Source organism: Marmota flaviventris, chromosome 12 (genome assembly GCF_047511675.1).
Source record: "Marmota flaviventris isolate mMarFla1 chromosome 12, mMarFla1.hap1, whole genome shotgun sequence".
Lineage (NCBI taxonomy): Eukaryota > Metazoa > Chordata > Mammalia > Rodentia > Sciuridae > Marmota > Marmota flaviventris.
Genome location: NC_092509.1, coordinates 80,086,434 through 80,102,662, shown reverse-complemented (window position 1 = coordinate 80,102,662; position 16,229 = coordinate 80,086,434). Strand labels below are relative to the sequence as shown.

The window sequence follows — 16,229 nt, the reverse complement described above, 5'->3', positions numbered from 1 at the left end:
TAACCATGATCTGACCCCTGTCTTCTCTCCTCTTCCCCAACCTTCTCCATTCCAGCCACAAGGGCCTCCTGCTCTTCCTAACTCAGCAAACATGCTCTGGCTATAGCCCTTGGCACACACTCTTCTTGCTCTCTTCAGCACTCTGTTTCTCATACCTGCCTGACTCACGCCTTGCTTTATTCAGGTTTGATCTCAATGTCATTTAAACAATTTTTTTTTTAAATACCAAGGATTCCTACCACTGAGCTTCATCCTCAGCCCATTTTATTTATTCATTTTAAAAATTTTGAGACAGGATCTCTCTAAGTAGCTGAGGCTGGCCTTGAACTTGCAATCTTGCCTCAGCCTCTTGAATTGCTGGGATTACAGGCTTGCACCACTGCACCTGGCTCCAATGTCTTCTTGATATCATCCTCCCTTTCCCTCCCACTCCGCATCCTTAACTGCCTACATTTTCCGTTCTGTAACCTGTCACGTGGTAGACCTATTTACTGTCTGTTATCCCCACAGTTTTGCTCACTGCCGTATCTCTAGCACCAAGAGCAGTACCTGACCCTCAGCTTAGTTTTAAAATCCACCACCCTGTTCAGAAACCTTTGGTGACATCCCACTGCCAGCTATGTAAAGTTCAATGCCCCTATTCCAGCCTTAGCGGCCCCCACCCCCTGCATGTTCATATGCTCCTGCCAAAGCCCGAACCTTCTCTGCATGGCCCAGGCTGTGCTCTTCCTGCAAAAGCCCTGCCTTGGAGTTTGTCCCCTCTCCAGTGGCCACCTCCTTCAGGTGGAGTGCCTTTCCTGACCACCCACCCAGAGATGGCCTCTGCTTTCCTGTAACCCTAGGGTGCTGGGCTGCTCACACAATGGGTACCCCACAATTATCTGTAGTCTGAACAAGTGTTTTCAGCCCCACCCCAGTCATGGCTCTGCCGGGCTGATACTCACATCGATTTCACTAAGGATGACATCGATGATGCTGCCGATGACGATCAGGAAGTCAAACACATTCCAGGGGTCTCCAAAATAGCCCTGGGAATGAGAGACGGGAAAACAAGGGTAAGTTTTGTGAAGAGGGGACTCTGGTGGCCTGCACAGGGCAGTGGTCCAGTGAGATCTTCTGGGACGGACCAAGGTGCAATGTCCACGGTGCTGCTTCCCTCTGGGGCTGCGTGGGCCAAGCCAGCCAACACCCTTCTCCTCTTGGCACTTTAGTCTCTTCTCCTAGAGTGTCAAGTGGTTGGGAGAGTTGTTGGGGACTAAGGACTTGGGGTCCTGATCCAGATGGGGAACTCTTACATCCCTGAGCCCCTCTTAAAGTCCTGGCAGGTTTGGGAAACCAGAACCATCAGTGGGTGGCCTGACTGGGCTGGGCTGCTTGCTGTGGGAGTGGACTCCAGAACCAAAGAACCAGGGCAAGATGCCCCGCGGCCCTGGGCCTGTGCTTCAGAAGCTGAAGCGAAGGTGAGGAATTTAAGACAGGCTCAACGATGGGGCAGAAATGGGCACCTATTGTGTCATCTGTCGCTTCTGGTGGCCTGGAGTTTCCCGTGGCCTGTACCTGACAGTGGCTGTGGGCAAAGCCGTGAGCAGGTGGGGAGCAGAAGTGCTGGACCAAGGGGCTTCAGCAGTGAGGAGACGGGGAGGGTGCTCCACGGGAAGCCCACCCAGACTGGCCACAGGGCAGGCGCTCACCCTGGCCTTGAATGCCATGAGCTTGAGGACCATCTCCAGGGTGAAGATGATGGTGAAGGCCACGTTGAGGATGTCTGAGATGTGGTTCATCTCCTCTGACTGGTTGTAGTGCTGCAGAGGGGACAAGGGAGAGGTGGGCCATAGGGCTGGGCTTGCCCAGCCTGCTGATCCCATTTTAAGAGCTTCCATCCTTCCTGGGAGCCCTCCACCCATTCTTGGGTCCCCTTTCTACCTTGTTTTAGCTCAGAAAACTAGGAGCCTGCTTTAGTGATCCCCTGAATCCCACCAAGTTTTCAGAACATTCCCTTTCCCTGCCTACAAAAGAGTGGGGGGGGAGGTTCTGCAAGTTCAAGTCCAGCTGAGTGTGTTCCAGGGTTGCAAGGCCAGAGCTCACTCATATATCTGTCTTGGGTGACCAGGGTGTCCTGGGTATCCTCCAGGCAGGGCTCTGTGATAGGTTCCATGTAGGCATTTGGGCATAGGACTAGGAGACAAGACCCCTGGGTCCTGAGGTTGGCATTGTCACTAGCTGGTGGGAGACAGAGCTCACCAAGCTTGCTGTACCTGCATGCTGTCCCTAGTGGTGTCAGAGTATTTAAATCAACAACTCGCCCCCTTAACCCACTGCTATGCCCCCCCCCCCTTAAATCCATGGTCTTAGAGATTTCCCTGGGAATCTCTTCCCCCTTTCTTAGAAAGTTGATGAAATCCCACCTCTTCCACAAGGCCTTCCCAGGTTGGTCAGAAGGATCTGATGGCTGTTCCCACCCCTCCAGCCTTGGTGGTGCTGCCCAAGTCTGCTGCCTGACTCAGCCCCAAACACAAGCCACTGTTCATGATCCTCTGTGTGGTCGGGGCCTGCTAACTCAGTGACTCCATACTCTCAGGACCAGGCGCTGTGTGGTCTTATCATCGGGTGTGTCTTGGGCTCCTAGGGGCGGGGAGCCTGGCTGTGCAATTCTATTTATATAAGACTTATATAAGGATTACATGCTTAATTAAGATTTGATAAGGCTGCTGCTGATTAGGATATTGTCTATAAGAGATGCTCAACTCCTAAGAGAGACACCTGTTCTGTGAATACTAAACCCAGTTTTCTTGGGACCAGAGCCAAGATTCCAACCAACTCAACCATCAAGCTTTGCAACCTCAGAAGAAAAACAGAGAAAGCGCTTTCTACTTCCTACACTTCCTCCTCCTGTTTGCAGAATCACCACACTATTTGTATGTTCTGAATTGGTTCCTGAATAAGCCATAGTGCCTGGTGACGAATCCTGTGACCAGTTTACTTCTGTGTCCTGCCCAGCCCCTCACCACGCAGTGCCTGGAATGATAATGTCTATTGGGAGGAACCAGGAAATCCCATCCTACTCACCCTGGCCTACCTAGGGCCCAGGTCCCTTGTGTCCTGGGAGGCCCCCTTACCTGCATGCCCAGGCAGATGGTGTTGAGCATGATGAGGGCAAACATCAGGTATTCAAAGTAGGAGGAGGTGACGACGTACCACACCTGGTACTGGTATGGATTTTTGGGGATATAGCACCTCAGTGGGCGGGCCTTCAGGGCATACTGCACGCATTGGCGCTGGGACACAATACAACAGGGTGGGTTAGCACCAGGAGCCTGCCCGCCCCCCAACAATGCCACATCCATGGGCTTGAGGGAACCCTAAATTCTGTGAAGGCAGGAGGAACCATGGCTGGGGGACTGCATGGGTTATTTAGAGAAAGAATCCCACTGGGATCCTTGAGGTACCATAGTCAGTTGTAACCATGGCTCTTTCTTAGCCCAGGGGTTCTGAAGGGCTTCCTCTCTCTGAGCATCATGGGGGTTCATGAGAGGATCTCCAGCTTGGTCAACTAGTATGGCTTTAGGTTGGATGTGGTGTGGAGTGCGTGGTGGTTGGGGCTGGGCTTAAGTGGAGGCTCTGGGGTCACTCTTAGGACCCTCTTGACTGGCCAGAGGCTCAGGGCCTGTAGGGGCTCTGTTCTCCATCTCTAGCAGGCAACCCAGGCACCTGGTTCTTGTCCAGCTCGCAGTTCTTGTACTCGGTCTCCCCCTGCTCCTGGAAGGTGACAATGACAAAGCCCACAAAGATGTTCATCATGAAGAAAGCAATGAGGATGATGTAGATGATGAAGAAGATGGCCATCTCCACTCGGTTGTTGTAGATGGGGCCTGTGTCTTCCTTATTTGAATCTATGGCCTTGTACAGCAGCCTTGGGGTGGGCAGAGAGGAGAGGATGAGGGCCTTGGGTCATGAGGCAGCCAGCCACCCAGGAAGGGTAGGAATTACTCCACTGGCCACGGGGAACCCAGGGAACTTTCTGAACAGTCAAGTGATGGGAGAGAAGGAAGGACAGGGCCAGAGCAGGCTGGAACCATCTGGGAATGGTCCTACCCTTCTATGAAATGCTCCATCTATGGCTAATCAATCACTAGGACACCCCTGTGGGCAAGAGAGCATATCCCTTGGGGGATTGGGCACATTTTGTTGGAGTCTCCTAGTCAGGGACCCTTTGTAGTGACTAGTCAACACAAGTCCTACAAACCATCAAGGAGCTGGTGGGGTTTGCTGAGCATTATCACAGGCCTGAAAGGTGCAGTGGGGGCCATGGGAGAATCACAACTGGCTCCTGGCACTGCCCTGACAGTGCCTGTATTGGACCTGAGCCTCAGGCTTCACTCACTGGGGCCATCCCTCGAAGGTGGAGACCGTGAAGAGTGACATCATGGCTGAGAGCACGTTGTCAAAGTGGAAGTCGTTGTGTATCCACTGGCGGGGGCGCAGCTCTATCTGTGTGGGATCCCCATCCTTGTACACGTAGTAGTAGCCCCTGGTTCAGGGAGGCCCAGTCACTCCACTGAGTGTGGCTGGGCTTCCTCTGCCCCACCCAAATCTTCTGAGTCCTGAGCAGTTAGTGTACAGGAAAGACACCATTGGACACCCTTTCCCCACAGCTGCCCAAGGAAGGGGGCGTCTATGAACTTGTCTCCTGGGTCTAATAGCTCAGGTCTTCCAGTTCCCAGCCCGAAGGGCCAGCGTGCCCCATATATGAGGTCCCTGCAGCAGGACCCTCCCATGGTGCCCCTCAGCCAGCAGAGCATATGTACCTGCACTCTTCTTCTGTCATCTTGGATAAGTCATTGCAGCTGAAGAACTTCCCCTACATCCAGGAGGAGGGAAAGATGGAGACACGTTGTCATGGAAACGGGAGAGGAAAGTGGGCTACAGAATCATACAGTAAGGCCATCTGGAAGGAGGAGCCTCCCCTTCCTCTCAGAGGGGTGGCCTTGCCCTTGAGGCAGGCCCCCGAAGAGTCTTTCTCCTTCACCACCCTCTGACTCCAGGGCTCTCCCTGGCTTCCCTAGCCAGACTAGCTGCTCTCAAAGGTGAGAATCCAGCTCTTTAAGTGAGCATTTGCTGAGGCCCCAAGGAATGGAAATAGGAATGCAGCCCTGGTCCTGCTCCTCCCCCTTGGAGAGGGGAGACAGAGCCCCTCACCTCCCACTGCTGAAGGAGCCCCCTGTTCTCCCCAGTGAGCAGCAGGGAAAAGGTCTTCCCCACCTCCCGCCTCCCCTCTCCTGCCATAGGCTGGCCCCAAGGGCCACTGTGGAAACAGGAGCTGCAGAGATGGACCCTAGGTGGGCTCTGATGATTCAACTTGTCCTCAGAGTGGGACAGGGGCCCCTAAGGCCTGAGTAGGGGACTCTGGGGTCCCCCTAACATCAATGAGAGCACTTTCTCTTTTTGTCTATGTCACCTTTGGATACCTGCAAAAGATCCGGTTTGAATAGAGGAGTTGGTTCCTAGGTCTGAATGTGGCTCAAATGAAGTTTGAAACCCACAGATTCTCGTTCAGGCCCTCCAAGGCCCAAAGAAGGAAATGCCATCACTGAAGACGCAGGACTCGCTGAAGTCAGCTGCCCTGCCCCTGTGTGTGGCGGGGCTCCCACCACACCCCCTCTTTAGGATTGCTGGAGCAGAGCTTGGGATAACCCGGGGGTGTTGTGGGGGAAAGGTGGGGAGTGGAATAACATGAAATGCATGTGACAGGTTTCCAGAGTAAAATGTGACGTGTGTGACCAGTGTGTCCTATTAGCTGGGCAGGCAGGATCTGAGGGCTTTTGATGAGAGATGAAAGCACAGAAGTTGTGGTATTGAGGTGCCATTGCTCTTGCCCAGAAGGGACATGGCAGCCAAAGGAAGGGCAGCCCCTCCCCCAACATTCCTTTAAGGGCAGTGTCTGGTGGGCTCCTATGTGCCAGGCCGCAGGTGGGGCTCCAGAGGAAGGGATGAGTCTGGCATGGACTCTGCCCTCAGTGGGTCCTGGGACCCCCAAGCCTGACAGAGGAGAAAGGGGGGATAGCCCCTTGCCACAACTGGAGGCAAAGACCACATGGGCTGTCCAAATGTCTAGATGGTGTAGTTTTTTTGCCCCTGAAGGTCCTCTAGGAGCCCCACCTTAACTATGTTCACCAAATCCTGTTCCCTGCCCTCAAGGAGGAACATGTGGTTTATCTTGTGACCTCCTCAACCCTAGCAGAGGCCCCGGCCCCATGTATGGGATGACGGACGCTTCGTATGCTGAATGCATAAATACCATTGTGTACCTAAGACTCACTGAGGTTATATAATCATGACTTTTCAAGGACCATGCTTTGGGGGCAGGAGTGGGTTGAGTCATGACAAAGAGTATCAAGGGTCAGTGGAACACTCAGATGTCAGTTTCTGAGTATGGCAGGTGACCTAAGAGCCAGAGGCATCTGGAAGCCAGAGTTTTGTGGGAGGGGACATCTTTGTGGGGCTGATTCCTAGGGAGGAGCTGAGTGGTTGTGTTTACCCAGGAAAATGAGCCTAGAACAAGGCCAGCTCCAGACAGGAAGTGAAGGACAGCCACTCCAGAAGCTCTTGGGAGGCTTGGCTGATGCCACCTGCCCGGCTGGCTTCACGGGCTGCAGAGCCCTGCTGCACCAACAGAGCTGGGGGTGGTGGGGCGGGGCGGGTGGTGTGTTGTCACCTGGGCCTGGTAGGGTAAGAGGAAGTGGCTGAGGTGGTGAGGGGAAGGAGTGACCGCAGGGGGAAGAGAAGACACAGGCAACGGTGGCCAGCAGAGCCACAGGCCAGCCGTGGGCATCACTTAGGAAACTGGATCTAACCCCCAAACTGTGCATTTAGGGAACATTTGCTTTCACAATTTGGGGCTCCCTCTGCTTGGGAAAGAAACCCATTGGCGCCTTTCATGGCCTGAGAGAGGCCCCAGGTGGGGAGGGGCAAGGCTGCCCAGGCAGGGGGGCCTCACCTTGAAGAGCTGGACCCCAATGCAGGCGAACATGAACTGCAGGAGTGTGGTGACCAGGACGATGTTCCCGATGGTGCGGATGGCCACGAACACACACTGCACCACGTGCTGGGGAGAGAGGGGCCGATGCGGGGCCAGGCCTACACCAACTGCATCCCACTGTCAGCTGGGGGGACAGTTCCCAGGGAAGCATGGCTTCTCCAGCCTCTTCCTTAACCCCCGTTTGGCCAAAGAGATGGACCTGTGCCCCAGCCAGGCTGGACAGAGTTTCTGGAGCCCTGCTGGGGTCCCTCTCTCACCTTCAACCCTTTGGCTCTATTGATAGCTCGGAGGGGTCGGAGCACCCTTAGCACCCTCAGAATCTTCACCACAGAGATGGCGCTGGACCTGGGGGAGGCGCAGGGGGTGGGGCTGAGGGCAGCCTGTTCCAGCCAGTGGGGCCTCCAAGCACCTCCTGCCTCTAGCTCTCCACACAGCTGCCATTGGTGGGCCATGCAGCAGGACACAGGCTTTCTCTGGGTGGCTAGAGGTTCTGTCTCTCCCACCAGGCCAGCAGGGGCTGTGCTCCCCATGGGGAGAATTGGGGGCGGATTTCTCCTCTCTGCCTCCCTTCTCAGTTTCCAGGATAGGGCTTTGCTCATATAGCACTGCCCCTTCAGTTCAGCTGGGGACAACCAGGAAACCCCCGACCCACGTCCCTGAGAGACCCTCCTCCTGCAGCATGGGGTGGTATTCCTGCTTCAAAGACCTGGCACAGAGAAAGTTGGGGGCATGCCCAGGGTTGGCCCTTGCCCTGCTCACTCTAGTCCCATGGAGATGAGAGAAACGGCCACCACCAGCAGGTCCAAGATGTTGAAGTAGTTGCGGCAGAAGGAGCCTTTGTGCAGGAAGGCCCCGTAGGTGGTCATCTGAGGGGAGAGAGGCAGTGTCCTGGGTAGCGAGCTTGGGGAGCAGGTCAGACACTTCCCTGCCTTGCCTCCCAAAGAAGGGCTCCTTGCCTCTGTCTGCTCAGGAGGAGTGAGTATAGAGACAGCCTGCCTGCCTGGGAGTCTCTGCCACTCCACTCCCTCCCGAGGCCTAAGCGCATCCTCTGCTCATGGCGGAAGCACCTGACTTGTGCTGGGCTTGCCTCTCTGAGCACAAGCCCTTGACTTCACATACCGTAGGATGTCCAGGCTCCTGCCCTGCGGCCCTCCTCCCTCTGAGGGGCAGGACCTAGATCCTCTCCCCTGGAAAGTTTTCTTGGAATGTTCCTCTGCTCAGGGATTGCTATGCTGGGTTTAACTGCCCTTTGAGGACCCCAGAACTTACCAGCCCCTTCTCTCTGCACCCCCTACCTACCCTCTGCCTTCTCGCTTCCCTCTCGACTTCTTATATTATACTTCCTTAAGGTCCAATTCAGGGCCCTGTATGATTTTTGTCTTGTCTTCTCAGCTCCAGTAACCAGGTTTTCCCCTGGGTTTATGGAACATCTCAACCCAAAGAGGCCACACTGTCCTCTCCAAGAATGTCCCCAAATCTTACAATGAATTTGCTGCTCTCTGTCCTCTTGGATTTCCCTGGTTTTCTCTTCCTAATGAAGTCCTGTCCAACTTCAAGGCCTAGCTCTTATGCCCCCACCTCCACAAAGTCCTCTTTGACCTTGGGAATCCACTGTCTCTGCTCAATTCATTCAGTAGTTGAGGCCCTGAAATAAGGGCCATCCCACAGTCTGCTCTGATGGCTGCCTCTCCTCTCCTTGTTGGTGAAGGTAAAGGCTGGGATGAGCCCTCCCTCTGCCTGCACCCCCAAAGCCCACTGCACTGTGATGGCTTCAACTCAGTGTGCCCACTTCAACCAGTGGGCAAGTGGGGATTTGCTATGGATAAGACATGAACAGTGTGTGGCTGCCAGAACCCCAGGCTGGGACAGTGGTCACTCCCCTGGGGACTCTTGGGAAGTCAATAGTAACCAAGGTCTAGGAACAAATTCTAGCTTCCCTGATCTACTCTTAAGCTCAGTGTGCCACAGGCTTCACAGACGCGGGCTGTACTCTGCTGGGGTGGCAGGCCACAGGTTGGTTGTACTTCCTGTCTCCAGCCTTCCCCCGGCTTGTGAGCTGAAGATCTATCCCATTTCCTGGGTCCTGTGAGGCTTTCCTGTGGTGACCTACTTCTTCCTGTTTTCTCCCGCCCCTTAGTCTAGGCCCTGAGTGAGGTCAGCGTAAGAAAATTGGATTCACATCAGGGAGGGTCCCATTCCCTGGCCCAGAGAAGCCCTGAGCCCAGGGCTGGCTGTCCATGAGCCTCTACTTACCTTGAGGACAATCTCCACAGTGAAGACGGAGGTGAAAGCAATGTCAAAATACCCCAGGATCTGGGTATGGGGTGGGGGAGGAGCAGCAGTGAGAGGAGGGATGGAGCAATGATACCACCACCACTGCCACCACTACCACCACCACCACCATCACCACCACCACTGTCGCCACCATCACCACCATTACCACCATTCACCATCATCACCACCATTACTGTCACCATCACCATCACCACCATTACCACCATTCACCACCACCACCATCACCACTATCACCATCACCATCACCACCACCACCACCACTACCGCCGCTACCATCACCACCATTCACCATCATCACTACCATTACTAACATCATCACCATTACCACCATCACCACCACCACTATCACCACTGTCACCACTACTGTCATCTAAAGCACTCAGTAGCCACAGCCCATCCTACTCCTGTTGTGACAGTACTGTCTAGGAGGGGCGGAGGAGGCAGTCTGGATCTTTAGGAGCTTAAACTAAGAAACATTGCTTTAGCCACAGAGAATATGCACTTGCACTCTGGGCACCAGAAGTGTGGGGATGGCTGAGGCCTGGCATGGGGGCCCCTATCACCTGGTTCCGCACAGACTCTGCCCGGATGGGGTCCTCAGCAGCCAGGGCAGCACTGCTGAGCAGGATGAAGAGCAGGATGAAGTTGGTGAACCAAGTGGCATTGACGATACGGTGGCACAGGACACGGATCCTGGCAGGACAGAGTAGGGAGGCAGGGGTGCTGTGAGCTGCTAGTAGTTTAAGCCCCATCAGCCACCATCCTGAAGAGGGACAATGGCTCCTCTCTCTTTTCCCCAGGCAGTAGAGAAGGATAGCCTTGCATTTTATGGTACCCTGACTGAACAGGAGGGGATTCTGCCTCCCAGTTAGTTCCTTCTGTCTCTGTCCCATATTCCCATGTAATCCCTCCACCATCTGCCCCTTCTCCCAATGCACCACCACACTGAAGTTTCCCTGCAAAAAGGATGGGGCAGCCTGAACTCCATCCATGATGGCAGGCAGGTGACACTCTGTAAGATCTAGAGTCTGTATATCTTTGTTGTGTGTTTGTGTGTGTGTATGTGTGTGTGTGGTGCTGGGGATCGAACCCAGGGCCTTGTGCATGCAAGGCAAGCACTCTACTAACTGAGCTATATCCCCAGCCCTAGAGTCTATGTATCCTAAAGCTGTAAAATTATGAAGCCAATACAAACTATAGCATTTCTCAGCTCATGCACGGTGATGTCTAAATCTGCTCTTAGCAAGGAGCCAATAAACACGGTTCTTCTAGGTGTAACTGATAGTGGTCACTTATTTTTTAAGTCCTCCTCCCAACCCACCCCCAGTGTTGGGAATCAAACCTAGGGCCTCGCAAGTGCCAGGCAAGCACTCTACCACTGATGCCCACCCCAGCATCCTGAACAGGGCACAAGATGTTAAGCTAAAGGAATGAGCTTCTCTCAGTGTAGCTGTAGGCATGGAGAAATAAGAAAAGGTCTTTTAAGGGCAGAGAATGGCTCTCTCTGGGAGTCCCATGGGTCACCCCACACAGCAGACAAGGGACCACCTACTTATTGGTGGGGCTGAAGATGAAGAAGGAGCTGGCTTCTGGGATGGGCACTGCCTTCTCTTTAAGCTGTAGCTCGGCCAGGGGGCGTGGTCGGGGGCTCACTGGGATTTCAGGCTCATCTTCCTCGTCATCCCCTGTGTGGAGAGGGGGAGATATTAGGGTGTCTTCCCAAACTTTGCTTCATCTTTGGCTTCTGTGCTCAGAGCCCTCCTAGGGGTCCCTGCAGCCAGCAAGCAAAGTGGGTGGCAAGCCAATATGGGACTCTAGGACATTAGCAGGGACTAGCCTAGGTATCTCTCTTGCTCTGCAGGGAGCAGACTTGAGCTGTCAGGGGTCTGTGGGGCGGACCCAGAGTATTCTGGGAGTAGATCCAGGAACAGGCCCAGGAGTCTTTGTTGCTGCCCTTTCTGTCTCAATACTGGATCATCAACACCATGAATGCATAGTAGCTGGGGAATGGGGTGAGGGGCTGCTTCAGGAGACTTGAATTCTGTCCTCATTCTGCCATTGACTTGCTGTGCAGTGCTAAACAAATCTGTGCCCTTCCTGAGTTTCAGCTTCCCAATTTGTTCTTTTTATTATTAATATTATTTTCTTTTTCATGGTGCTGGGGATTGAACTTAGGGCCTGGCACACGCTAGGCAAGTGTTCTGCCACTGAGCTACATCCCCCAGGGGCTTTCCAATTTGTGGAATTGGCCTGTAATCCCAGTGACTTGGGAGGCTGAAGCAGGAGGATCACAAGTCCAAAGCCAACCTCAGTAACTTAGCGAGGCTCTAAGCAACTCAGTGAGACCCCGTCTCAAAATGAAAAATCAAAAGGGCTGGGGATGTGGCACAGTGGATTCAATCCTCAGGACCAAAAATCGAAATAACAAAAAATAACAACAAAAAAAAATTTTGTGAAATTGACAAGGGGCAGGAAAGTTGTTAAAAAAAATGGAGTCGTTGGTCTCTCTCCTAGGATTCTAAAAATAATAATTTGAGAGAGGAACTTCCTGCATGTTAAAAACAAACAAACAAAAAAAAAGCAACCAACACTTCTTGAGCTGCAGCCCAACCTCAGGACCAGGGCAGGAAATGGGGTGGAGGAGGGAGGGAGGGAGAGGAGGATACAGACACTGACAACACATCCAAGGTCTCCCGGCCTCTAGGAGGAGCTGAGGGCCTGAAGTCCTCTGCTCCAGGGCAGGAGTCCCAGGGATGGTGCTGGGGCTGTGCTAAGCAGGGAGAGTGCTGGAAGATGGGTTCCCTCACCCTCCACCTTCTCTCTTCTCCCACCGGCCCTGGCAGAGACCCCCAGTGCAACTCGGTGAGACCCTGATTCTGGATTCTGGTCTCCCCATTGAAGACGCCTGAGGGTTCTCATCCATCCAAATCCCATTCTCTCTCCCCCCCATTCCTGAGAAACTAGAGAGAACTCTTGCTTCTTCCTCTGAATGTGTATCCTAACCTGACATTTCCTGTCCTGACTGGACTGGCAAGGACCCCAGGGGCACACTTTCTGCTTAATTATAGAGACCTATTAATTCTTAGAGTTGGCATCTGGTAGCATCTTTGCCTCCTCTCCCTTCTAATTCTCTTTTCTGTTGTCTGTGCCCAACTTATTTCCTTTAGTGTACGTATCTTTTGTTGTAGGCCATTTCAAATTCTTTTTAAAATCAATTAATTAATTATTTTGGTACAAGAGATTGAACCCAGGGGCGCTTAACCACTGAGCTACATCCCTAGCCCTTTTTATTTTTTTTTATTTTGAGACAAGGTCTCCCTAAGTTGCTTAGGGCCTTGCTAAGTTGCTGGCTTTGAACTTGCGTCCTGCCTCCAGAGCCCCTGAGATCGCAGGTGCCCAGCTTGAATTATTTTTAGAAAGAAGGTAGATATAAACACAATCCCTCCTCTTGCTAAGACCTCTCCTCCAAACACCCAGCCCACTCTCCCTGCCCTCCTTCTCCTCTGCAGTTCCCCTCAACTTTCCTACGTCAGCCAGTCTCCACCCGCTCTCTAGCCACCCCCTTCTAATAGATGACACCTGTGAGGTGAGACAACTCCAGATGAATTATTCTAAAACTCCAATCTTCATTTCTGGTAGATACTGGAAGAACATTTTATCAGTCTTACTATACCATCTCCATTCAACCCACATTTCATTTCTCAAAATCCTTGCATATATTCATTCATTCATTTTACTGAGCACCTACTCTGTGCCAAACACTGTGCCACCCAGAACACAAAACTTCCCCATGGAGCTTAGAGTTATTGGAGCAGATGGTCATTGGCTGATTCCACAAAGGGACAAAAAATTGCCCCCATGACCCAGTGCTCTATAGGACCCATGAGTGAGCTGAGCAAAGCCTGGGAGCTTTTGGATACCAGAACTCTTCCAGGTGGACTTTTAGGATTAATCCAGCCTGATTCAGCTTCCTCCATGCGTCTTCTCCTTGCTCCAGATGGGTAGGATTTCTGGTTATGTGCATTTAGATGCTCAAAGTTCATCCATAGCTGTGTGTAATCCCCCCTTCCCATCCCCCCTTCATCTTTCCTTTTGGATTCCACACAGTGCCAGTCATGGTGAGTGATCTGCTCCATCCCCACATGGATGGGTGTGTATGCTCTCATTGAGGGTCCACTCTGTGTGACTACTAGGAAGGTCATATGTACCCACCAGTCTCTGTGCTTTCAAAACCAGGTCCTCAGCACTGAAGCATGCATTCAACACTCAACAAAAACTTGCAGAGGTAAACACAAATAAGATGTGTGAATTTTTCTACTGTGTGTGTTGTAGGGAGAGATGAGCTGGCAGATAGATGGCTTATTTGCAAGGTTGGGTAAGGAAGGGACGTCTCCCTGGTCCTGACCTCCACATGGAGGAGTTCGAGTAGGGGACATACAAAATATTGCCCATGGGGAAAAGGTGGCACCAGCATATGCCCCTTTAATCCCATCACCCTGCTCCAGCCTAGGCTCAAAGATCCTCACCTGGGAAGTCCGCTGAGGGGTAGGGATCCTTCACCTCATTGACATTAGATTCAAACTCATCAATTTTCAGCTGCAGGAAGGAACATAATAAAGAAGATGGCAAAGCACAGCTGCAGTTGCATGTCCTGAGCACGTGCTGGGGACCAGGGTAGCATTCAACCTCCATAATCCTCTGTAGCCTGAGGGACAGGTGATATTGTGGTCATCCCTGTCTTGCAGACCAGAGCCCAGGCCCAGCAAGGTCAGACAACTTGCCCTGCCTCCATGAGACACAGTCAAGGCCCATGCTTGTCCCAGCCTGTGTCCTCTGTTGGGTTCAACAGTGGAGATGGGCTCCCCAGACCAGGCTCCCCAGCCCCTCTGAGCCCAGTTCCCTGACTCCTTGAACTCCATTTCCTTAGTCTCTGGGAATGTCAAGTCATGCCAAGGCTGAAACGGGCAGGGCAGGACTGGTGGGGAGTCAGTCCAGGCCTCTCAGTAGGCATGGGTGTCTTAGGGAGGTGGAAACCTCTTGCTCTAGGGCAGGAAGCTAGAACTGTGAGGAAGCCTGGTTCCCTGATTGGAAGGCCCTGGCCTCTCAGTACAGGATTCCCTGGAGCCGATGCATCCACCAGCCCTCCCCCCCAACAGAATGCAGGGGAGCCCTCACCTGGCAGACAACCTCTCTTCCATCTCCCCTTCCTGCCCCACCAATGCCCTGAGGCGTGGAGGAAACCAGGGGGCTTTCAGAACCCCGCCACGTAGCCTGTAAAGCACCGCATATGAGGTCTCACCTTGGCGGTGGTGGGAATGCCCTCACCCTTGGGTTTCTGCTCCAACTTCTTGGCCATCATGGTCTTCTCTTCCTCTGACTTATCTGGGAGACCCCTGGGTTGGAAAACCAAGGAAACCCGAGGTGGAGTCCCAACCAGACAGTTGTCAGGGGTCTTCTCAGTCTGACAATTCCCTCGGAAGGATCCCACACCAAGGGCTCAGGGGGTCTCTGTGCAGGAAGGTGAAGGACTGGCTACCAAGTGGGATGGTGGTGGACCTGGGCAAACCCTTTCTCTGATGAGAGGCCATGATACACAGCTCAGACTTGAGGCTCACTGGTCAGCTGCATTCAGTGTTTGTTGATAGTGAATGGGTGGAAAGTGGCTTTGTACTTAGTTCATACAAAATTCATGGAAGTGGTTTGTCCAAGATGGTTTTAAGCTTTCTAAATGTCTGGACTCTACTGCTGGTCTCTCTTTCCCCTTCTCTTCCCATGTTTTGTCCACAGGAATGGGCACTCCATTCCAGCAGGCATGGGCATTGGGAGAAGCAGCGCTCCATCCAGAACCTAGTTACTCCAGTGTGGCCCTCCAGTGACAGGCAGGGTTGACACCACCTTGGAGCTTGCTGGAAATGCAGAACCTTGACCCACCCAACCTGGTTCAGACCAGTTGAAACAGAATCTGAATTTTAACAAAATTCCCAGGTGGTACATTTGTTGTTTGAGTTTGAGAAATGCTGTCTAGACCAGTCCTACTTCCACCCCCAGAGGAGAGTCCCAGGCTACAGAGAGTGACATGACATCCCAAATGGAGAGACCTCAGGAGGTCCAGAGAAGCCAACACCCACTTCACAGATGGAAGGTGCCTGAGGTTCAGTAAAGGACGACTCCCTCCAAGAGGTACAGTGACTCAGTAGTAGGGCTGGGAGGAGAAATCCCAGAAGCCCTCATGCAGGTCACCTGGTCCAATGCACCAGGTTCTGCCATCACCTCTCCTGAGGCCTGTGTAGAAGGCCATCCTGCCTCTAGTCCTGCCCCCAAAATGACTCCCAGGACTGCAGCAACCCTGGCTGTCCTAGCTGTAGGAGTGGGCCTATGGGAGAGGCCACGTGGCTCCAGGAAAACCCCCTCTCCCGGATGGAGGCCACAACCGGGGCCCATCACTCCAGCTCCCTCCTGCTGAAGACACAGAACTCACTTGGACATCTTCCTGCGTTTCCTCTCCTCGGCCTTGGCCTTCTGGGCAGAAGTCAGGCTCTCCGCCTCAGCCAGGTTGTCCACAGCAATGGCCAGGAAGACGTTGAGCAGTATGTCTGAGAGAGCCGAGCTAAAGAACCTTGGGTTGGGGTGAAAGGAAGCCTCTGCCTGTGTTGACAGGACCTAACGCCCGCTGGGGTAGTGGAATGTCCCTTGCTAGAGAGGGTGTGAGCTCAGGGACACAGGTCAGGGCCCTCAGAGAAGCCTAGCTGCAGAGAGTATCCATGATGGGTTCTGAATCCACCACGGCCTTTAAATCCTATCCATTTCCTGCCATAACTGATCTCAGCTCCTGCACCAGGCTACTACATGGGGACCACCATCTGTACTGCTCCTCAGCTAAACCCTGTGCTTCCTCCCA

The 16,229-nt window shown here is 53.2% G+C and overlaps 1 protein-coding gene across 1 annotated transcript in view; it reads right to left on the bottom strand.

Moving 5' to 3' along the window:
* Cacna1s (calcium voltage-gated channel subunit alpha1 S) overlaps positions 1–16,229 on the bottom strand; it is a 62,963-nt gene that overhangs the window by 15,136 nt on the left and 31,598 nt on the right. Inside the window, exons 14-28 of the mRNA XM_027945604.3 lie at positions 15,810–15,924; positions 14,631–14,724; positions 13,858–13,927; positions 10,884–11,016; positions 9,895–10,024; positions 9,290–9,349; positions 7,796–7,902; positions 7,294–7,381; positions 6,995–7,102; positions 4,806–4,858; positions 4,382–4,528; positions 3,709–3,910; positions 3,117–3,275; positions 1,692–1,802; positions 945–1,028 (exon numbers count right to left, since the gene is read on the bottom strand). Of these exons, the coding sequence (XP_027801405.2) occupies positions 945–1,028; positions 1,692–1,802; positions 3,117–3,275; positions 3,709–3,910; positions 4,382–4,528; positions 4,806–4,858; positions 6,995–7,102; positions 7,294–7,381; positions 7,796–7,902; positions 9,290–9,349; positions 9,895–10,024; positions 10,884–11,016; positions 13,858–13,927; positions 14,631–14,724; positions 15,810–15,924 (1,661 nt within the window). The remainder of the gene's footprint in view (positions 1–944; positions 1,029–1,691; positions 1,803–3,116; positions 3,276–3,708; positions 3,911–4,381; positions 4,529–4,805; positions 4,859–6,994; positions 7,103–7,293; positions 7,382–7,795; positions 7,903–9,289; positions 9,350–9,894; positions 10,025–10,883; positions 11,017–13,857; positions 13,928–14,630; positions 14,725–15,809; positions 15,925–16,229) is intronic.